Source organism: Lampris incognitus, chromosome 5 (genome assembly GCF_029633865.1).
Source record: "Lampris incognitus isolate fLamInc1 chromosome 5, fLamInc1.hap2, whole genome shotgun sequence".
Classification (NCBI taxonomy): domain Eukaryota; kingdom Metazoa; phylum Chordata; class Actinopteri; order Lampriformes; family Lampridae; genus Lampris; species Lampris incognitus.
This window is the reverse complement of record NC_079215.1, coordinates 17,243,036-17,266,687: the sequence shown is the minus strand read 5'-3', so window position 1 is coordinate 17,266,687 and position 23,652 is coordinate 17,243,036. Positions and strand designations below refer to the sequence as shown.

At 40.8% G+C, this 23,652-nt stretch overlaps 2 protein-coding genes across 2 annotated transcripts in view; one reads left to right on the top strand and one right to left on the bottom strand.

Annotated features, from left to right (window-relative positions):
• Positions 1–15,124, bottom strand: part of ero1b (endoplasmic reticulum oxidoreductase 1 beta) — a 44,109-nt gene extending 28,985 nt beyond the window's left edge. Inside the window, exons 1-4 of the mRNA XM_056279950.1 lie at positions 14,673–15,124; positions 10,525–10,644; positions 3,120–3,203; positions 1,861–1,902 (exon numbers count right to left, since the gene is read on the bottom strand). Of these exons, the coding sequence (XP_056135925.1) occupies positions 1,861–1,902; positions 3,120–3,203; positions 10,525–10,644; positions 14,673–14,840 (414 nt within the window). The 5' untranslated portion in view covers positions 14,841–15,124. The remainder of the gene's footprint in view (positions 1–1,860; positions 1,903–3,119; positions 3,204–10,524; positions 10,645–14,672) is intronic.
• Positions 15,125–16,104: 980 nt separating this feature from the next.
• Positions 16,105–23,325, top strand: btbd3a (BTB (POZ) domain containing 3a). Its single transcript, XM_056279900.1, has 5 exons — positions 16,105–16,147; positions 17,036–17,268; positions 18,277–18,367; positions 18,563–18,681; positions 20,804–23,325. The coding sequence occupies exons 2-5, from the start codon at positions 17,120–17,122 to the stop codon at positions 21,834–21,836; spliced, it is 1,392 nt and encodes a 463-aa protein (XP_056135875.1). The 5' UTR covers positions 16,105–16,147; positions 17,036–17,119; the 3' UTR covers positions 21,837–23,325.
• Positions 23,326–23,652: the final 327 nt, after the last annotated feature.

The window sequence follows — 23,652 nt, the reverse complement described above, 5'->3', positions numbered from 1 at the left end:
TGCCCCCTTTGCCATCAATCTAACACTAGAACCACTTAAATGGACAAACATACTGAGATGAACCCTGTCGTGTATACTTTTCCAAAGTAATATGGGAACATACAATGTGATTTTGATTCACTGATAAAGCGTTTTGATCACAGAAAACTCATCAGGGCAGTGAAAACAGCAAAAAATAAATAAATAAAATAAAATAAAAAATATATACATTTAAATGAAAGTGCGTTACATCATTGAGCCTTTCGTATAACTGATGCACAAGAAATGCAACTAACAGCTTGGTAGTAAGAGATTCTCTTATATGACACAAATAAACTATTGACAGAGAATCACAATCAATGAATTAAGTAAAGCATTTCTGTTTCAAGATCCGCCCAAAAGTTATACATTAAGGCATGGAAACTTTTTTCCCCCCTTAGGGACCATGGGACAATATGTTTTCTCACTGGACATGGTTTGCTACAGAACTAGACAGCGGTCTGTACTGTAGGGGGCGCCATAGCGGTGCTCAGAGCTGGCAGGTCAGGAACATTCTGTCACCGACCGGAAAACATACACTGAGGGTCTGATATCCTCAACAATCCCCGGAGGTCCCTTGAACCCACCTGGGGGCACCAATTGTGTACAGCACCAAGAAAGGAAGGGGCAGAGCTGATATGGACCATCATTCCAGTTAACTCCAACCAATTCAGCTTGTTAATGAAGCATGTATTTGAAGAGCAACTAAACCATACACCACTTTTTTTGAGCTGGCTACCTTTAAAGGTGAAAACCCATCTATAAAAGCTGGTCTGATCTTGGGACCAAGTGATATAAGCGTAACAGGATAAACAAAGCTGCAGCTAATAAAATTGACCAAGTATCCATTTGATTTAGGAGCAGCAGTGAACAAGCACTGACAAGAGTCAATAATTTTTGTCAATGCTGTCTGTTAACACACCGAAATCAAACAGTCCCATCATTAATTTTAAACCATTCGTTTAAATCCTCAACTCCATTTAAGGTGGAAAACACATAATACCTTCATGACAGGCTCGTGAGAGAAAATCAAGCAGTGATACAAGGTGGTCACATGCAACACTTATTTTTCCACTGAGCTGATAAAACCTCCAGCTTCTGTGCCAGCGTGAAGTATGCCCAGGTGCTCACACACTCCACATAATCTAACCCGAGAGCCTAGTAACTGTTCCATTTGAGCTGACACCCAGTTAAGTGGAACTGACCTTGACTACAGAGTCCAGATGTCCCAACACTTATGGCTTGAAACAAGACAAACATCAGGCGCATGGCCAAGTGCACACTGGCAAACATTAAGCTGTCTCTTCCAAAATCCCCAGGTCAACCACATGGAATCTACCACAGCAGTTAAATTGACTGACTGTTGGGATTGTGCATGTGTGCGTTCAGAAATCAACGGGTAGAAGACATGGGATCAGGTTGATAAGGAAATCTGCTTCAACTCAAACACCTGTTTCACATTACATAAAGTTCTCCTTCCCCTGACTCTCACACAGTGAGATTCTCTCCTTCGTCTAATTTGGTTCTCGTCAAGTGAAACAAAACAACCTTCTACATCTCTTTTGGGCATTTTTTCTGGAATTTATTATTCCTCTTACAAGATAATTCTAGAGCTGCAGAAGTTTTGCTCAGGTGGCTGCATCTTTGACACTTGATCTCAACACTGTACATCACTTGTTGGGCTGGCGATGAAGGACTTGAAGCTTATTCTGCTGTTTCTCTCTTTGAGCTGCTCTAGATCAGAGAATCGACTAACCACCAAACGTGCAAAATGTGTTAACAGTAATAAAAACCCTGCCACCGTGCCCAGCCCCACTTTCCACACTGAGTCAGCAGTCTTACCTTGTTGTAGTTGCCAGACTTGATTCCCACTGGGATCTTACTCTGCAAACAAACAGAGGGGAAGGAGAGAGAACATTCAGCAGAACAAACAAGGCCATCTGAGACCAAATCAACACTGCTGTGTGCTTTCCAAATCTGAGCAACTGGTTGTCAGAACCATAGGATAATATAAATTTTATTGTCCCCAAAGGCGAAAATTGTCTTGGACATCAAGCGCTGCTTATCTAATATTTAACATTTAAGACATGGACAAACGGGCATCCAGGTAGTGTAGCGGTCTATTCCGTTGCCTACCAACACAGAGATCGCTGGATCGAACCCCCGTGTTACCGCCGGCTTGGTCGGACGTCCCTACAGACCAAATTGGCTGTGTTTGGGGGTGGGAAACCAGATATGGATATGTGTCCTGGTCACTGCACTAGTGCCTCCTCTGGTCAGGGGGAGGAGGAACTGGGGGGAATAGCGTGATCCTCCCAAGCGCTATGTCCCCCTGGTGAAACTCCTCACTGTCAGGTGAAAAGAAGCAGCTGGCGACTTCACATGTATTGGAGGAGACATGTGGTAGTCTGCAGCCCTCCCTGGATCGGCAGAGGGAGTGGAGCAGCGACTGAGACGGCTCGGAAAATAGGGTAATTGGCTGGATACAGTTTGGGAGAAAAAGGGGAAAAAGAAAGAAAAAAAGACATGGACAAACAAACAAAAATTTTCTGCAAAAGCAAAAACCACAAAATCTAGCATTTTTCGAAATTACAGATTCATTTAAGTAAATTATTTTATTTGTCATCTAAGGCTATACTTTGATACTTGTATATCTGTCGATCTTTTCCAGATATTCTTGGACACTCTTAGTCTTCCTGTGAATTTTGAATAAAGTCACAGTTCTATATATATTTACAAATACTTTAAGTATAGGCTCCCATCTTTATACAAAACGAACTTTCACAATATTCACAGCGCAGACTTCTTTAAGCCTTTGTAAGAGCAAAATTTACTCAGCATTTTAATTTAGCCCTTTTCTAAGAAACAGACTAGCAGATTCATCTTCTCCTTCACCTCCATATGCCTAACTAACTTGAGTAATAAGGATATAGTGTCTGTATAACCATAAAAATAATTGTTCATATGAAATATTCTTTATTCAGTGACAAAGAGAATTTTTTTGCCATTCAATGAAATATTGATGGGGTTGTTATAGACATTATTTGTACAACGGTCACTAAATACAGACAACTGGTGGAAGTTAGCAGGTGACCTCTGACCTCTGGACAGGGCTCCACATGGCAGTCTTTGATAGAGCAGTGGCCATCGTCGGGCCAGAACGGACATGGTCGCTTCAGGTTGACCTGCAGAGAACAGACCAATATTTAGGCTACAATTTCTAGAAGAAAAAAAAAAACCCAACAGAATATTATAACACTCATGTCCTGGTCAGCTTAAAGGTTTGCATGTGTGAAGTTGTGTGCGACTATCACCAACTGCAAAGACATACTGAAGCTGATCTATTATTAACTGGGAGACACAGGACTGAGTCTCTATATCATATCCGTTAAATGCTTGCAGACACTGGATGCTGCTTATCATCATGCATTACCTTATGTTACTGGTTGAAATTTTCTTGCACATCACTGTACCTTGTATGCCAGAGTTGAATGGCCCTCTGTGTGTGTGTGTGTATGTATGTATGTATGTATGTATGTATGTATGTGTATATATATATATATATATATATATATATATATATATACACCAATCCATTGGTATAGTTTCATTTATAAATCCATCCTCAGATTCCTTCCTACTTATCTGTCCACATACCTGTCCAGACACTATGGTCATCATGGTCTATATTCACAGGATGTATTACTGATGTATCCCTCAGGTTTGTACAGAAACTGGGGAAATAAGCTCTGCCCTCTCCTCTTGAAACGCCTTAAAGAAAGACTTAAAATTAACTTAGTTGGTTTCCTTTGGGGGATTCTTGTTGATTTTAAAAGACTTTGACTAAAACTATATTTTTCAATGTCTCCAATTTGCTTAATCTTACTGACTACTTCTTTATTTTGATATGTTTGCTTTTTTAACTTTGTCATGCCTTTTTATTTGCAACTCTCATGCTTCTGTCTTTTTGCTGCCCTCTCAGCCAGGTCTCTCATGCAAGAGATTTTTAATCTCAACCAGACTAAAATAAAGATTAAAAAAAACAGTTTCTAGATATGTGGATAAGTATGCAAATCACTGGAAAGAGAGAAAGGAAGTATTTGCATTCTCTCTTTCCAGCATTCTCTCTTATCTCCGTCAGCGCATCCCTCTTTTTATGAACATTCAGGTTCAGCCACCACCACGCACATGCTGCAGAAAATGACAAAGGAGCAGCCAGCCTTCCCATGGGTATCTTAGCTACAGGGACAGCAACCAATGATGTACCTACGCTATACTGGTAAGGTACTGGAAGGCAACATGACAAATATTTACACATTTATAGGGCTTTATTCAGAGCTAGACAAAGATCAGGTGTCCACTCTGAACAAATTTTAATGTGAAAGAGAGCGAGACAGTGTGTGTGTACTTGTCTGATTCCTAATACATACAGCTCAGCAGATTCACCTTTATAAGACATGACACACAGAACACCTGCACCATACCCGCGTGCAACCCCCATCCTTTCTGACATTTTCCGGCGTTCTGACAAGCACTTTGTATGAAGCATGCAGCAGGTACTGGGTACATGGGTTGTCAAGCATTGTAGTTTTGATGAAGAGCTCATTATGCAGATGTGTCTGTGTGACCTGCTTCTGTGGACGCCGTGTGGGTTTATCAGGTGTCAAGTCAAGTCCATTTTATTTGTATAGCCCAATATCACAAATTACAAATTTGCCTCAGGGGGCTTTACAGCTACACAGGTGTGTGAAACCACGCAACATCCACAGAAGCATGTGCATCTGTGTGTAAGAATTTACTTTTAATTTAATTCAAAATGAATTAATAATGCAGCACATGAATTAATAACGCAGCATGGTGGCGCAGTGGTTAGCGTGGTCGCCACACAGCAAGAGGGTCCTGGGTTCGAGCCCCAGGGTAGTCCAACCTTGGGGGTCATCCTCTGTGTGGGGTTTGTATGTTCTCCCCGTGTCTGTGTGGGTTTCCTCTGGGTGTTTCGGTTTTCTCCCACAGTCCAAAGACATGTAGGTCAGGTGAATCGGCCATACTAAATTGTCCCTAGGTGTGAATGTGTGTGTGTGTCGGCCCTGTGATGGATTAGCAGCCTGTCCAAGGTGTCTCCCCGCCTGCCGCCCAATGACCGCTGGGATAAGGCTCCAGCATCCTCGCAACCCTGAGAGCAGGATAAGCAGTTTGGATAATGGATGGATGGATGAGTTAATAATCACTCCCCACCCCACCCAGATTTCCCTACCTGGATATTCAAACTACTGATCTCCTGCTCCCTGGACTACTGCCAACCATACTGAGCAGCAGCCAGCAACAAACCCGAACTGAGAAGACAAGGTGTCCAGCTGGGTTTCATAAACAATATGGCAGTGAACAAAGGTTATACAGCTCTTACTATGAAGGGATTTGAATTCAACAGCCGGGTCAAGCCCTCAGTAAAGCTAAAGCCACAGATGAAGCAGACTGTGCGGGGGCGCTCACTGTGTTGCTGGGCACACACTGTTCCTCATTGTGTCTATGGAGGAGCATGGTTTCTCTGGCTGGTAATGGCAGGGGAGGGGGTGGGGTGGGGGGTGTCAGGGCCTAAACCACACAGATTACCTCCACAGACACATAATGTGGTCCTATTCATTCAGTGCCACTGTGTCCCTGTTCCATTCTCCAACTTGTTGATGAGTTCATTCACCGAGGAAGGAGAGTATTCTCTGGGATAATGTGTTAATTCGTCAAAAAAAGCAGGATTCAGTAATGGAACAAGAAGTGGTACTTCTCTGCTGAAGATGAATAGGAGAAACATCAAGTCTTCTTTCACTGATTCGTGAAGAAACACTGTCACACCCTCTACTCCCCATGGTCTCACTGACACAAGTACAATGCTATGGTGGCCAGTGCATACAAATGAATGCCAAATTAATTATTCTAGGCCAATACACTAATTTAAAGTTATTGTCAATAAAACAGGATGGCTTTTGGTGTAAAATAGGATTTTTAGCTTTTAAGAAGGGTGGGCGAATGAGGTGGCTATCTCAAAGATTATTTTAAACAACAAGGAACGAAACCCCGACATGGGGGTCGGTGGTTCGAATCCCCGTGTTACCTCCGGCTTAGTCGGGCGTCTCTACAGACACAACTGGCCATGTCTGTGGGTTGATAGCCGGATGTGAAGAGTAGAGTAATTGGCCAAGTACAGTTCGGGAGAAAAAGGGGGGGGGGGCCAACAAGGATGCTGATGACCCTATTAAATTGTCGAGCCTTGAATGGCCAAACACATTTTAAGGAAAGAAAGCATGTATACCAAGACAAAACTAAAAGCTTACAAATGGCAGGTATGTTTCCAATTAGCATATTGCCTTGGCCACATCCAAGATGTTCTGTATCATAATTGTGCTGAAGATCATGTGTTTTGTGAACAGGGGTAGGCATTCTGCCAATCTAGCAATAAAGGGCGGCAAAAATGTGGTGAACCGGACATGGATGACTGACTGTCAACAAGCACGAACATGACACGGTGGCAGCCTTCAGTGGGTCTGACAGCAGGGGAAGTCAGTTTGCCAGATGCAGATGTTTGCGTCTGCAGAGACAAAATACGTTTGGAGATAACCAAAGAAGTGTGTGCAGAGTGATTCTGATGCATTTAAAACCTTGTGTGTTTATAAAAGACTTAGGCGAACACAAAAACCCACCTGCAAGAAATTATCCACCCGTTTTCAAATTCTCCTTGGTTATCAACTAGGATAAAAATCAAATTTTTACTGACACTGGTTCTAGCCATTAAGTTTGAGAATTATTTAGGCAAGAGAGTCACATTTTAATTCAATAGACATTGCATGAACATTGCTTTGTTCTTTCTTTTTGTGCCCTTGTCGCTAACCCCAGCAATCCCCCCCCTTTTCTCCCCAATTGTATCCGGCCAATTACCCCACTCTTCCAAGCCGTCCTGATCACTGCTCCACCCCCTCTGCCAATCCGGGGAGGGCTGTAGACTGCCACATGCCTCCTCTGATATGTGTGGAGTCGCCAGCCGCTTCTTTTCACCTGACAATGAGGAGTTTCACCAGGGGGGCGTAGCGCATGGGAGGATCACGCTATTCCCCCCAGTTCCCCCCCCGAACAGGCTTTCTGACCAACCAGAGGAGGCATTAGTGCAGCAACCAGGCCACATACCCACATCCAGCTTCCCACCCGCAGACACGGCCAATTGTGTCTGAAGGGACGTCTGACCAAGCCAGAGGTAACACGGGAATTCAAACTGGCGATCCCCGTGTTGGTAGGCAATGGAATAGACCACTATGCTACCCGGGCACCCTCCCAACAATGCTTTCAATCTTTAAAGTTCCCTTGAAATGAAAAATGCATTCTTATTCTCGTTACCTCTTTTAACTGCATTAATTCATATCTATGTAACAATATGTTCTAGAAATTCATGAAAAAAAAGTATTATTTTACATTTATGAAAATAATGATTTTCTCTTGCTGAAAAATTTTATAATTTTTTTAGCTACATCATCCTGCACGTGCGGGCGTACGCGAACAAAAGTGTCCGATGAATGAGCAGGGTTGAGAGAAGAAGGGTGATCTCCTACCACCAAACTGAAGCCAGCTGATAGCGTATCGATGTCCTCATTCCTCTGAAAATGCTCCATCAAATCAAGTCAAACTCCCTCCCCTCATAAGATCCCATCTGACCGTTTTGTTTAATTTGGAAATATGTGAAATTACCGATGTCTGCGGCGCTCGTAATGCCATTTCATTAGGACCTTTAAATGTGAAAAACGTCATATCCTTTTAGACAAAAAGCCTCTCTGTTAAACCCTTTTATATGGCAGACTAATTGTGGCGTCTTGCTCACTGCTACAGATAAGCATGAGATTAGCTAGCTTTATAGCTACATAGGCAAATTCAGAAGACTCACAAATAATCTTGCACCGTAACGGCTTTGTTGGCATCATAAAAGTCGTAGAGGGCCATAAAAACTGGTCCCCTACTATTTCAGTCATGGAGAAACACTTCTGTGCTGTTTTTTTGCAACACGTTTTCTAAATGTTGTGATGATGTGTGATTTCCATTTTCCCCGCTTTTTTTTTTTTTTTGGAGCTGCTTTACCCTTTCATATTTGTATTTCCTTTTTTGTCATTGTGGTTTCATTCTTATTCATGCATTGTACAGTTTGTTAATGTGTTTTCAGATTTGTATTTGTGTTGCGTTAATTTGGTTTTCATTTGTGTGTAGTGGCCATTGTACAATACCTTACTAGTGGCACATCACCTCTGCTAGGATGACCCAGAGTTGTCACAATGGATGCAAACAGGTCTAACTAGTTAGGAGAGCAGACTAGGGCAGAGCAGCTCAGAGCAAAGTAGAGCTGAAGAGACGAGAAGAGAAGACAGCAGAGCTTTGTCTTCCAACACAGAGCGAAACATTTTCCCGGACTTCACAAAATTAATTTCAATTGTGACAGAGATGCAGTTTAACATGGCTCATGTATTAAGTTCACTGACGGAGGGGTTGATCCATACTGTGTAGCTCTGTCAGGGAGGAACACTCCCAGCTCCAGCCTACATTATGCAAATGTAGGAGAGCAGGGACAGCCATCGCTGGACGGCTACGTCACACTTTGACATCTGTAGTTGGAGTTCTCTTGGTTGGAGTTCTCTTGGTTAGAGTTCTTTCAGAAAACTGATTGTGCACATGCACCAAAATCCTGCAACAAATCTGATCCGGAAACAACAGACAAAGGACGACATGTCCAGCAGCAATAAACAACCGCATTTCTGCAGTGAGACTGAAATAACCAAGGTTCATCCTCCATAACATAAAGAAGCTTAATCTCCTTAAGTGTTGGATGGGCGGGAAATATATATACATCTGAATATATCTGTATACAAAATAGCAGGTCTGAACAGGTCCATAAACTTGGATTATTGAAGAGATGGCATCACTGAGAAGATATGAAGACACTTTAATCGCACTATCACCTTAATTAGATTATTCAATTCAATTCAATTTATTGTCATTAAAAACAATGTGCAGGCACATGTTAAAAATGAAATGAGGACTGTGGCTTCACCAAACAGTGCAAGACAGACACAGACAAACACATCACTGGCTCATTGATTGTAGGTAAAAATAGTCATGTGACATGTACAATCAGCTAAACCACATACAATGCCAAAGCGTTGGGCTTCAACTAGGCTAGGTTGCCCTGTTGATTGATAAAAATAGCAGTGGGTCTTTCATCCCCCTCTTATGGAACAGACACTTATCCTGTCCAAGCGCTCTTGAGCAAGACACTAAACCTGTGCACTCAACCTGATAGTCGCTGTGAGTATAGCTTAATGACTAAAATGTAAAATATTTGCCTAAGCACCACTTTTAAGTGGGGCCAACTCTTCCAGATACAGTTTTCAAGAATGCTCTAGTACCACTATATAGTGACCATGTTTGAACAGCCATATCAACAAAGAGATATGGTCAATGCTTATCCAAAACCTGGAATTACTATAGTAATTATTACACCTATAATCCTATCCTATAATCTATACTTTACAGTTACCTTTGGCCTTACTTTAAGTTGCACTACCGTTTTTTTTTTTTTGTTCTCGATGGAAATTTGGCTGTGAGCAACAAATAAAAGGAAATCAACACAACCTTCCAAAGAGCTTTATATTTCTTTGGATTTGTGCTTGGCCCCCGATTGGGACCCCTTAATCTGCTACACATCCATGCCCCACCCTGTCTTTGCTTCTCCAACTAGATAAATAAAACAAGCAAACAAAAAACAATCAGGTAACAAAAAAATAAAAATAAAAAAACACTAAGAAAATTCTAGCTTAAATCCCAGGATTTGCCCTAACCTTGTTTGTTCATGACTAGCATGGGCCTGAATGTCAGGGAGTGTCCCTTCTAAAGTAGTGTTAAGACCAAAAACAATGACGCTCCCCAGCACTGTGCTGCTAGATAAACTGCTTTTTCTACAACCTGTGTTTGCACCAAAGTCCTCCGAGATAACATTGTATGAGTTGTTTTCATCTGGAAAAATAAACAAAGGATAGCAGGAGCACTTTTCTTGCAGAATAATTGACAAAATTTAACAAAACTGTCATTTCAAAAAGACTGAGGCGACCATAATTCACTATAATAAAATGGGTGACGAAATGCTATACAGAGGGCATTGTCTCTAAAGCTCTCAATGCCTTCTTGCCGACTAAAACGTTCAGATAGTCCCATATTCTTTGTTACATGGGAAACTTTCGTGTGTGTGCATGGCTGCCAGTAAATGTGTTGAACTTGAATTTAGAAAATACTTTACTATAATTATCAATGAAATTATCACCCTGTTTTATTTCCAAAAAAGGATCCTGATCAACCTGTTATTGACCTCGTGTACAATCCTGTACAGGATAAATGAAGACTATTTTACCTTCTCTCATCTGCCCATGCTGGTGGTTTATGTGCAACGTCGCAGCGAGTGGGCACGTGTTTGTGCCTGAAACTTACCCTGTAGTATCTGAAGTAGTCTTGTTCGGTGAGCTTCTTGATGTGTGGGTATATCTTGAAGTTGTTGAACACGTCAATGCTCTCTATGTCACAGAAACAGTCATCCAAGACTCCGGTCAACTGAGGAGATCAAGCACCAGAGGAAGAGCTGGTTGGTTTTGTTCAAAAATAAAACACAAACATTCATACATCACCCGATGTTCACTAAACTCACAATTTTCTCAGTAAATGGCACGAGATAGCTAATAACGTCAATGATATTTCCCTTAGCGAATTGTATGTTTTAACCGAGTCCTTTTTTTCCCCAGAGTATATACAGATTTCTTTGTTATTCTGACTAGTGGACATCTTGCTATGGGATAACATTCCTCAGTATAAGAGTTTGTATTCCAGAAACAAAGGAGTAGTAACGGTAATGTCTCGATTTCAATTATATCACAGAGAGAGTTGAATGAATAAAACTTTATTGTCCAATCAAGGCTGGAAATGTGTGTTCGGCCTATCTCCAGACACAATAAAAACTAAAGGAGTGCACCCAGTAGAGTGCAGATCGTCAGAATCCATTTAACTGATCCTGCTGCTGCCCAATCCGAGTCGACTGTAGATGCGGGTCAACATTGACTTATATCGGGCAGCAACAGACAGCAGCATTGGTCGAGCGAGCAAGAGAGTGAATGAAGAGAGGCAGCGGCGATAGCAAGAACAAATGCTTTTTCGAAGGTTCTGAATCACCGCAACCACGAGAGGTTCTTCATCATACAGTCATAATTGTGCACAAAAAAAATTTGGGCCGATGGGTCCAGTAGTTTGTGAGATTAGCCGTGGCCAGACAGAGCCTTTTGATGTAAAGCTGAAAGGTACAAGTCAACCAGTTGCTTTTGCTGAGAGTACCTTGAAATTCTGTAAGTCATGTATTATCATTACGAGTCATCTAAGTGCGACTGGCGAAATACACACAGCCACCAACCGGGCTCAGACTTCCTGTTATGTTGTTTTAACCAACTGCTTTAACAGGTAACAACTTTTTAGACTGTCTTCCGGGTATTTCGTTGGTGAAACAGTACTTGTTGCTGGCTGCTGGACCAAACAGCCACTTGGGCAAGAGGATGTGAAATTTTGGCTACTCTAAAAGTTCTGAGAAAGATTGTGAAAGCAATGGAATGGCACTGTTTCAAACTTGCTTCCTCTTTCGATAAGATTAGATCCAGGCTGAGTTACAGATCACATCCTGACAGGTTGACAGTGCTACAATGTGATGTTCAACAGAGCTACTTGTTCACCAGAGCTACCACCTGTCCCACCTTTCCCTTTTTGCAACCCAGAACCCCAGGGGTGGACAGCACGGCCAGACCCTCCATACATAATGAATCAACGGACGCTTTGTGAAAAGACAACATGTACTGATCTCGCGGTTACCTGAGCCTGTGGTCATGCACTATTGATGCTTTGACCTAATCAATACAACCTATGTTACAAATGGACATTCAAGGCCAACTTATTCTATCTGGTTCAAGTGAAGCCATGTGTAGCCGAAAGAATTTACATACTGTCAGAGACAGACAGGCAGCATTTCAGTTCACCTGGTAGCTGTAAGCACTAAATAGTCATCAGATGACAGCCAGAGTACACGTCTGTTAAGTGAATTTAGTGTTAATTGCAACTTAGGGCTGAACAATTTGCTGCAATTTTTTTGATAAAGGTAAAATGTGTGACAAAACACCATTATAAATGAAGTACTGTAGTGCTGCAGAGATGCACTGACCTACAAATCTTGTTCTCCAGATGTAAGAAAACATGTTTCTTTGGTACAAGACCCCAACAAATGTCACATCATCATTATTCTAACAGGTTTTCAGTGAAAATTAAAATTGTGATGCAAAAATGATCGTTCACACTAACCGTGAATCATATCGCAATTGTAATATCTGTCAAATAATCACAATATGACAATTTTTTTTTTACCATATCGTGCAGCCCTAGTGCACCTTAAGAGCGTCAAGAAGGAGTGATAGGAGAAGAAAGTTACAACATAGCTGGCCCATGACACATATCAATAAAACAAATATCCCACGACCCTGAGCAGGATAAGCAGTTTGTATAATGGATGGATGGAAATATCACATGATGTCAAGAATAGGTTGTAGAATAGTAGACAACAGTGATACTGAAGTCTAAGTAAGTAAGGATAAAATAGTAATAGCAAACACCAATAAAAGTATGAAGTGTTTCATATTAGCTAGAAAGTGGCACTAGTCAGTTTAATAATCTTACTACATATAGTACATAAATATCTATAAAGCTGTAGCATTTATATTGAAACATTCTTACTGCTCTTGACTAAAATTTAAACTTCCTGAGGCAACATGCTGTTGCTAAGTCACCATTTCTTTTCATGGATGGTATTTTGGTGTAAATATATTGTGACGTGGTTAAATAATGGACTTCTTAGACGCACGTTACAATATTTTATATTTGTTATGCATTCAAAGTGGTCTGCATATTCAAGTTCTTTGTTAAGTTTTCATAAATGTATGAAATAGGCGAGGACATCTGAAAAGAAAATAACAACCAGCTGCCAGACAACGGATGATAAATATGACCTCAATGGTTCGTCTTCTCCACAAGCCAGATAACCCCTCGTTATTTATTGGTCCGCGACTACAAATTTGGCCATCTGGTAAAATTGGGAAAGGGCTTGCTGAATTTTAGTACACACTTGGCACTGCAGCCACTGAGCACAAAAAGAAAGAAAAGTTTTTTTTAATGCCCCAAGGAGACACCATCATCTTTTAAAGATTTGCCACATCACTCAACTCACAACATAAACATAAGATCTCTTATTTGAAAAGGCACTAAGGTTGAACTCGTATCTTTTCTGACACCTCAACGAGTGAGAAATGGCACACTGTTAAAATTCAAAGAGCATGTGAAAAGACACAGCTCTGGATGCAAAAATAAACTAAATCATCTCACCTCTGAATGTAGCAATCCACCGAAAGCACATAAGGGTAGGATAGCAGTCCATAACTGTTGAAATTCCCCGACCATGCCGGTGAACACAAGTATAGGCTTTCCAAATGTCCAGAATGGATCAATAATCTTACCCACACCAAAATACTTCACCTACTTATGAAAAGATTATTTTCCTTTAACTGAGAAAACTTTGGCAGCAATGAACAGCTCTGTGACAAGGCTAGCAGCAATGCAGTACTTCAGGTTGGTTTGACAGCAACTGTGGAGATGAACTGTCATTTCAAAACTACCAATTTTCCTCCTGCATGTACGCCCGGACCCCGCCCCCAAACAATAGAGACGGCACAGCCTGTCAAACCAAAAACCGCCTACCACAATTGACAAATTGTAGTCCTCTGACCGGTCCAACTTCATTGGAAAGCCAGAATATTCATAGTACAAAGACTACAATTCCCGTCACAGGTTACCAATGACGACTTTGACTACAGCCAATCACAGTACACCACGCTACTGTACTTAATGATGAAAATAATAGAACTTTAAAACCACATTACGGGTATGTTGGAAACATGTTTGCTTGGGGTACGAACTTCATTATTATAACATTATTATTATTGTTATAATTATTTACATTGTTGTCACTGTAAACACACGAACTAACTTATGTAATCATATAAAAAATTGGTGGCGGCACCATCAAGCAACAGCTTGTGAAATTTCGCAATCCAGTTTGTTTGATTAAATTTCTTGATTGACGGTAACGTGCGCGAACTGCAGGCATCTTGTTAGCTTCCAGACATAAGCGCACTAACTTAACGGGCTACCCAAGCCGCGCCACGTTGGTGCACATCCGAAGCATATTTTCAAAAGGGCGATTTTTTTTACGCTGTATTTGCCGTTATTGTTTTTAAAGCCTGAAGGAATAACTTTGCTGATATTAAGGGAATTGCAGATAAACATGAAATTATGAGACTGTCGTAACTTTCGCCGATGAGTTTTCAAACCTACACCGTGGCAAGACAGCAGCATCACACGTAACACACGTGTGACGTCAAATTTGGATGACAGTCGAAAATGATAAGATTTCCTGACGCTTTCCTGTAGCGTAACATTAGATTGAAAATCTGCGTAAACAATAAATCATAGCACACGTGTCCAGGCGCTCCAGTACTCACATGACAAAAGCAGTTCTGATCCTGATTGTCCACCGAACCTCTTCTCGAATGGTCACTCTGATCTGTTTTGGGTTTGACGTTATTGCGTTGAAACCAACCCAAAACAAAGCCCTCGAAAAACCAAACCAAAATCAAAAGACCAAACGTTTGAAAAATGATTTTCCACATGACTAACTCAAAAGAAGCTTAGAGACAAACCAAGAGAGAAAAACCCCCACTACGTCTCAAGGCAGATCGCCCCGTTTTGTTGTGCTAGATGTAGCACAGGCTTCAGGTGACCTAGCATCCACAAGCTAACAATAGTTGCAATCAGCGTCTCCGGTATAGTTTGGCAGCCGGGTAGTCGGTAGTCTTCCAAGGAACAATATGACCTAAATTCCGCCCAGAAGAAACCATATCACGCTTGTAAAATGAACTGTAACACTGGCTGGCTAAGTTCTGGACATCCTACTTCGGCGACCAACTGCAGATGTACGGAAAGTGAAGAGGCTCATGTGACAGCGCATGGTTCGTCCGCAATTAAAAGACACAATTTTTTTAAAAGAAGTCATTTTGTATATTTTGATTCCACAAACCCTTATTTTTAAACAAACATGTTGAATATTTACAGGTTTTTATCGTGTACATTTGCCACGCAGAACTGTCTATTTGACAATGACTTTGAAACAAGTTGTCACGCCGACGACACCTATATATCAAATTGGCCGATTAAAAATAACGTATTTTCACCTGATTAAAATTGATATGTAATGACATCAAGTATCCAAGCGCATGAATAACGATAAATATGAATACATAATGAATAAATGTTCAACACTAGATGATTTATCATACAAAATGCGCATATATAATACCTGGTGTGGCAATATAATATCTGGGCTTACTGTGTTTTTTCAGTGCACGTCAAATACAGTTGACTCTTAAGATCAATATCCTGACTTGGACACACATGCTTGCTGACAGTTGGCAATGATAATTGAGGATCCCATTTGTAAGAAGTAACACGCTCACTTGGATGATGAAACTCGAATTGTAGGCCTAGAATCAACAGTACAATCACAAATAACAATATGTGTGACTCGGTAAACTCGGACAAAGAAGATTCCATGTACTGATGGTAATAATACCAGAAAGGTTTGCAACAAACTTCGGCCTATGTATATGTATATCGATACAGGGATCTTGGGAGTAGCCTACCTGTAGAGAAAATAAATATTCTGTGGACATCCAGTAATCAAGCACCGTTTTGTTGTGTGATATTCTGGGGCAATAGAAGCGTTCTTTGTAAATCCCAGCACTCAACAATATCTCTATCAGAGCCCCTGTCATCATTTCACCGAGCGGTGTTGTGTGGTAACAGTTTACAGCCTGTAGAGGTCAGTAGTCGATTATTGAGTAGTTTAACGTCACGAAGAAGAACACCGGCCCGCTGATTCCTGTCAACAAACCAGATTTTCAGGGAGTGGAACAGCCAGGTACTGTGATCTGGAAAATAGTTTGCTGCTAAAAAAAGTGAAAGGTTTATCTTTTCCATGCTTTAGTGAACGCTAATTGTTGACATATCTTGTTATTTTGATACCCCGTTTTCCACCGCGCAACAAGACGTGAACTAATCTAACCGATTGGTAACGCTTTTCATGCTAATATGAAAATGCTAACATTTAGCCAAACTACAAAAGACCGAGTACAAAGCCAAGCGTTTGTCAGCTTAATTTACGCATCGTTTTTCAGTTGGGTGTGGACTAGCGGTTGATTTAATAGGACTTGCCCAAATGGCAAGGCGTTTGTTGGATAACTTTAGTTAATATTGTTTTCTTTTACTAGGCCAGCACACTATATCGTCCTAAAAACCTGACGTTGACCTAACCCTTTTTATAGACTGCCATGAAAAGTCTGTATGTCTTGCTGTCCTTGTTTTATTTTTATACTTTGCTATCATATATTAATTTAGTGATTTAATCAACAATTTATTTTGTAAAGCACATTAACAATGGCTTTGAAAAATACAGTATTATTTACCTAAACTAACAACAAATCCACACATCAAACTCAGCGAACAAATCTCCGTATGCATCAGATTTATTACATGTTCGAAAAGGAGTAGGAGGAAGTATACACTTACTTTTTTCCTACCCCTTCTCACTCTTAAGTTAATTCAGCTACTATACATTTCAGACTACTACTACTAACTAAATAATAAGAAATTATTATAATTGGTGCTACCAACATGTACTAAATCCTTTTGTTGTTTCTCAAAATTTAACTCTCAGGTTGCTTAGTTAGAATTTTTGTTTTATTGTGTTTTTTCGAGAGATCTCAAGGTTGTTTTCCTCCACTGACTGTAATATTCTGATGCCCCCAAGGTTTTCTCCTATGTGCAACAAGTAACAACTGCCAGGCTTCAGAACTGATGATGATCACACCCATGTTAAAGTAGTGGGTAGAAGATGGCTGCAGAGCTATTTCCCACCAAGAAGTTGGTCCCTTCTACCTCAACTAGCACCACCATCCAGCAATACCAGCAGCAGAATCTGACTAACAACAATGGCATCAAGGGCTGCAACTGGCAGGGTCTCTACCCGACTATCCGAGAAAGGTGGGTAAAACAAGGCACCAAACAACTTTACACGTAAAAAATCTGACTGTTGTTTTCATTGTGCTTGTGAAATGTTTGGTGGTGTTTGCGAAAGGGATAAAACATGCTGTCAACTACAAAAATATCATGAATCACTGTAAAGTTTAATCAAACCCTAAACCAAGTTTGTTTGTTTTGGGGTTTTTTTTTAGCTGGAAACATGTCTACTTACCCTCTATCTGAAGAAACCAATAAATACTCGAAATTTTATTTAATTTCAACATTGGCCAAGATTTTACCAAACCACTTTCAATAAAAAAAAGTTATGCCACCCTCTTGGTGGAAAGTGTCACCACTGTTACACTACCAGCCACATCCTGATTGATGATGTAGTACCGAGTACATTACCGTTTAAAGCTACAGTCTTGAAGACCATCATTTCTAACTAATTGAAGTCTGTGGATACTGTGGTAATTGTATTTGTATTTCAGTGATCCAGATCCCAGAAATGCATCTGAGATAAACCAATCCCCTGTGTCTCTTATGTCAGTGCATTCTCTACCAAACAAAGAATTATGTTTAAACCTGGGTTTTAGCTATGGAGCTTTTAGTAACAGTTGGTAAAGATATTTTACAAGCTTGTTTTGTTGTCTGCTTGCTAGCCACAAGACTTTATCTTCCTTTTTAAACTTACTGCTACCTACCTTCTATATGTGGCTGCTATGTTGAAGACTTAAAACACTCATCTTTGCCGGTAAAGATCTACCTTACAGTAGATATTAAAATGAGCAACTAGAAAAGCCCTCATGATTTGGACATTTTTGTGAATTAGCTGTTGTCTTAAATATGTTAGCAATATAAAGTATCAAAAAGAAACATTTTGCATGTAAATCTTCATGATTATAAATTCAAACCACCATAATGGTAGTTGAATATATATTTAACTACACAACATCTTATCTAGGAAGACAGCATACCTTTTCTTGATCTTTTCTCTGCACACTGACAAGCAATGGCTGAATCTTGCAGGAATTCAGTCATGTTCAACAATGAGGTGATGGCGGATGTACACTTTGTGGTTGGGCCACCTGGTGGAACTCAACGAGTACCAGGGCACAAGGTAAGCCCCTTCACATTCAAACGGGGCGGAAAAAGCCCTAATTAAAATGCTGGAAAGTTATGCTGCATCAGGTAAGTTTGCCCCATCACTTACTGCCACTCAAGTAAATATCACATAACATATCACACACATCACACAATGATATCTTCAATACCTCCAAGATGTAAACACTTTTTTTGCTTTTGATTTCGACAGTATGTTCTGGCTGTGGGTAGCTGGGTGTTCCACGCAATGTTCTACGGGGAACTAGCCGAGGACCAGGATGAGATCCGCATCCCAGACGTGGAGCCCCCATCGTTCTTGGCTATGCTTAAGTAAACAACCTCAGTGGTTTTTACTTACCTATCATTCTGTTTCATTAGCTTTTAGGTTTTAACTACATTATCATATGCAAGTGTTGGCAGTGCGGTTTGCTTCTCCTTCAAATAATGATAATACAATAATAATAATTTTATTTATGTAGCACTTTTCTAAAACAATGTTACAAAGTGCTTCACAAAAAAAAGAAGAAAAAAGATAAAATGTAAAAAAAATAATATATATATTTATATATATATTAAATAAATATAAACATAAAAATATGGACTATAATTCTAGAGCTGGCTGCTAATATCTGAATATTTTGATAATCATTTGTCAAGTTGGTGTTAACACATAACAGTATTTGGAAGCTTTTTTTCCCTGCACAGCCAGATGTGTGTGTGTCTATAAATACACACACACACACACCTTTACTAACTATTCTTTAGCCTAGTCTACTGCCCCCATCATCTTTATAGACTACTTTCCCGACTAAAGTCATGAATGTGGATGACATGTATGCAGGTGTCGTACCAAAATTTCATTCCCCTTTGCAAACACACATGAAGAATATTTGCTCCTGTGAAAGCTGCATTAGTTTCGTTTTCTTTGTTTTAGTACTCTGTTACGCTCTTTTTCATTGAAATAAAAAGTTTTCTGAGGATTCAGCTCATTTGGATATTGTCTGCAATAGGCTCACTAGTGTTATACCTTAATAATAAATAGGCTGAGGCGTCTGGGTAGCATAGTGGTCTATTCCGTTGCCTACCAACACGGTGATCGCCAGTTCGAATCCCCGTGTTACCTCTGGCTTAGTTGGGCGTCCCTACAGACACAATTGGCCGTGTCTGCGAGTGGGAAGCCGGATGTGGGTATGTGTCCTGGTCGCTGCTCTAGCACCTCCTCTAGTCGGTTGGGGCACCTGTTGGGGGGGGGGGGGACTGGGGGAAATAGCGTGATCCTCCCACGCGTTACGTCTCCATGGCGAAACTCCTCATTGTCAGCTAAAAAGAAGCGGCTGGCGACTCCACATGTATCGTAAGAGGCATGTCGTAGTCTGCAGCCCTCCCTGGATCGGCAGAGGGGCTGGAGCAGCAACCAGGATGGCTCGGAAGAGTGGGGTAATTGGCCAAGTACAATTGGGGAGAAAAGGGGGGGAAATCCGACAAAAATAAAAAAATAAATAGGCTATCTTCGGATGAGAATCTGGTTTCGTATCGTTTTGAGTACATATAATTGTGACACCTATTTAGCTGAAATTTGAATCTGGTGACACATCCTGGGCTTGTCTTCACCAAGTGTCTGTCTTAGAATAGGAAATCAGTCCTTACTGGCCAAAAATTCTCAGAGTGACACAAATTTGGTCCTACTTTCAGGCATATGAGTAAGAGCATTTTATCAGCTTTCTTAACTTGGGAAAGTACTCTCATCTGCAGCAAGTTTTAGGAGAGCTCGGGAACTGTCCTAACCCATTAGGAGTTTCCAACAGATGGTGTTCAGGCAGAGATACACTGGGAACATTTGAGTTTATAAAACAATATCGTTTGGACAGAGATGGGATAATTGTAGTGACTGACCTTGTGCGGGATGTAATCACCCCATCTACAAGAAGAATGGGTACCCTCTCCACAGAAACAAAAGTTGTTGTAATTTTACACTTTTTAGCAACTAGGAAGTTGCAACTTCGCAACAGTGATGATTTGGGTCTGTCATGACCAACAATTTCAAGAATCATCAAGGTGAAATTGCCCTTACAGTATTGATGATAATACAGAGATTTGTTAATTTCCCCACCACTCAACATGAAGTAATGCAGAAAAAAGTTGCATATATGCAAATCGCTGGTTTGCCTGGAGTTGTAGGTGTCATAGATGGAGTGTATCATTACCCCAAGGATAAATGAGAACGTGTATGTGAATTGTAATCATAAGTGATGCCACAGCTTCAACACACAAGTGGAAATAGCTTGTTTTGATATTTTTTTTGTCACCTGTTGGTCACACATAATAACAAGAAGCATAATTGACTGAAATTTCAGTTTGAAAAAAATGTTAAAAAGGGATTAAATTATTTTTTTGGGACCACTATATGTGGTAAAGTTGTTGACCACATATGTCTGTTCTGCTGGTTTTCCAGGTATATCTACTGTGACGAGATTGACCTGTGTGCAGACACAGTGCTGGCCACCCTCTACGCTGCCAAAAAATACATAGTGCCTCATCTCGCAAGGGCTTGTGTCAACTTCCTGGAGACCAGCTTGAGTGCCAAGAATGCCTGTGTCTTACTGTCTCAGAGCTGCCTGTTTGAGGAACCCGATCTGACGCAGCGTTGCTGGGAAGTGATAGATGCCCAGGCTGAGCTGGCTCTGCGCTCAGAAGGCTTTTGTGACATTGATAGCCAGACCCTGGAAAGCATTCTGCGCCGCGAAACCCTCAATACCAAAGAGATGGTTGTGTTCGAGGCAGCGCTGAACTGGGCTGAAGCCGAGTGCCAGCGTCAGGACTTGACCCCAACCATCGAGAACAAGCGCCTGATGCTGGGCAAAGCCATCTACTTGATCCGCATCCCCACAATGGTGCTGGAAGAGTTTGCCAATGGTGCAGCACAGTCAGGTGTGCTAACACTCAACGAGACCAACGACATCTTCCTGTGGTATACTGCAGCCAAGAAACCGGAGTTGTTGTTCTGCACCAAACCCCGCAAGGGCCTGGCACCGCAACGCTGCCATCGCTTCCAATCCTGTGCCTATAGGAGCAACCAGTGGCGGTACCGTGGCCGCTGTGACAGCATCCAGTTTGCAGTGGACAAGCGCATTTTCATTGGAGGCTTCGGGCTTTACGGCTCAAGCTGTGGTTCGGCTGAATACAGCGCCAAGATTGAGCTGAAGCGGCAGGGGGTGCCCATGGGCCAAAGGATCATCAAGTACTTCTCTGATGGCTCTAGCAGCACATTCCCTGTGTGGTTCGAGCACCCTGTGCAGATTGAACCAGACACATTCTACACGGCCAGCGTGGTGCTGGACGGGAACGAGCTCAGCTACTTCGGCCAGGAAGGCATGACAGAGGTGCAGTGTGGGAAGGTCACCTTCCAGTTCCAGTGCTCCTCGGATAGCACTAATGGAACAGGGGTGCAAGGAGGTCAGATCCCTGAACTCATCTTCTACGCCTGAGACCCGGGCAGGGGGTGGGGAGGGGCACTTCTGTTATCAAGAGAAACTCCTACTTTGTGGCCATGTTTGGCCATTAAACTGTTGAGATTTACTTCTCAGGAACACTTGAAATAATCAGGTCTCTTGGAAATATGGTTCTTTGAGTCAATAGTGTGCCGGTGAGCCTTTATGATGGTGTTTTGGGGTTTTCCTCCAATATTTGAACAAAGGTTTTATAGGTGCTCAACCCTAGTTTAATAGATAACCATAAATAAGTAAAGCTTAAAACGTAATGTTTTCATGAAGAAATGTGCACCACCAGGAATTCGTGAACAAAATCTTACTTACATTTTGTGAAGATTTTACTTAAGTTTGTGCATATGCTTATGAGAAGCATATGCCACAGATTTCCTTCATTATCGACACTTAAAAGGCAGTACGTTGTTCCGCCTTTTTGACCTATGTTGTCAAACTGAGGGCTAGAGTGCATTCAGAACGAAGTAAGAGGGCAGAGCCTCTTTATTACGTACATAAAATTTGGGGATTAAAAAGTACAACATAAATGGTAACAAACTAAACTTGTTAAACTTGATCATTTCAGAAAAGGCCATTTCAGTTTGATTTTCACAGGTAAGCACTGCCCACCTGCCCTACCCGCACATTGCTGGTGGTTTTTGAGAAGCATAACATACCTGCTATTTGAAGGATACTGCTCACTTTTCTGAAGCGCTGTCAGTTTAACATGATCATCCAATTGTTTGTCCATTTATTTTGATAATTAGGATGGAGTATTTTTGATATCCACTCTTTGCGAGTCTATACATTGTTAGATATTTTTACTCATATTGCTAATATAACCTTTTTCCTATGGGACTATGGATTATGTCTCTGCCTTTTATATGTTTTAAACTGAGAAAATAACACTAGCTTTAACAGACAATCCATCCACCAATCGGATGTGGTTTTTGTTTCATCCTGTAGCGATACAATTTACCCAGGAAAAGGCATTGTTATACAGTCTGGTAGACCAGGTATTGGATTTTGATACTGAGAAAACTGCCATTTTAATTTGAAATCCCCTCAGGGATTTTTCTTTCAGTACTAATTCAATCATTTTTGTACAAATAACCTGCACAAGTCTGTGTTGCTTTCGAAAATGGATAAAATTTTATTTTGACTTAATAACTAAGCTTTGTGCTTCAGCAGTTGTCCCTTTTAAATTAATATTTTTTTAACTAAAGCTGAATATAATCACTTGAGCTGAATGTAATTATTCCAACTCTGTAAATACTTTACGTATGCAGTTCAACACTTGTGTGATACACTACTTTAAAAAAAAGTCCTCTAAATGTGTTTTTTTTTTTATTTTATATTTAGAAAATTAGATATTTTGTTACCCATTGTCTGATTCTTAACAGAAAGTTGTGCTACGAGTTGACAGTGACTGTTATGAAATTGTAGAACATTTGCAGATTTTGGAAATAAAGGTTTAAAGTGTTTAAGGTCTCCATTCAAACGCTAAATTTCAGACTCTTATTGAGCAGACACTTGTCCAAATCGACTTACACGAGTCAGCAATGAGCACTAAGCAGATGTTGGGTATGATACACTGCTCGTCACATGGATGAGGACACCTCACCTTTTTTAACATTTTCAAGTAATGTTTGAACGGTGATTACCTTTCGGGCAAAAAAAAAAAAAATGCCTGCAAAGGTTTTAACTTAAAACAGCTATTTTCTAACGCATTGAGTAAATTTATGCAACTCTTGGCTTCAAGTTCAACATTGCTTCCTTGGTATGAAGAATGTTTTGGCTGAACAATGATTTGATTTATTTT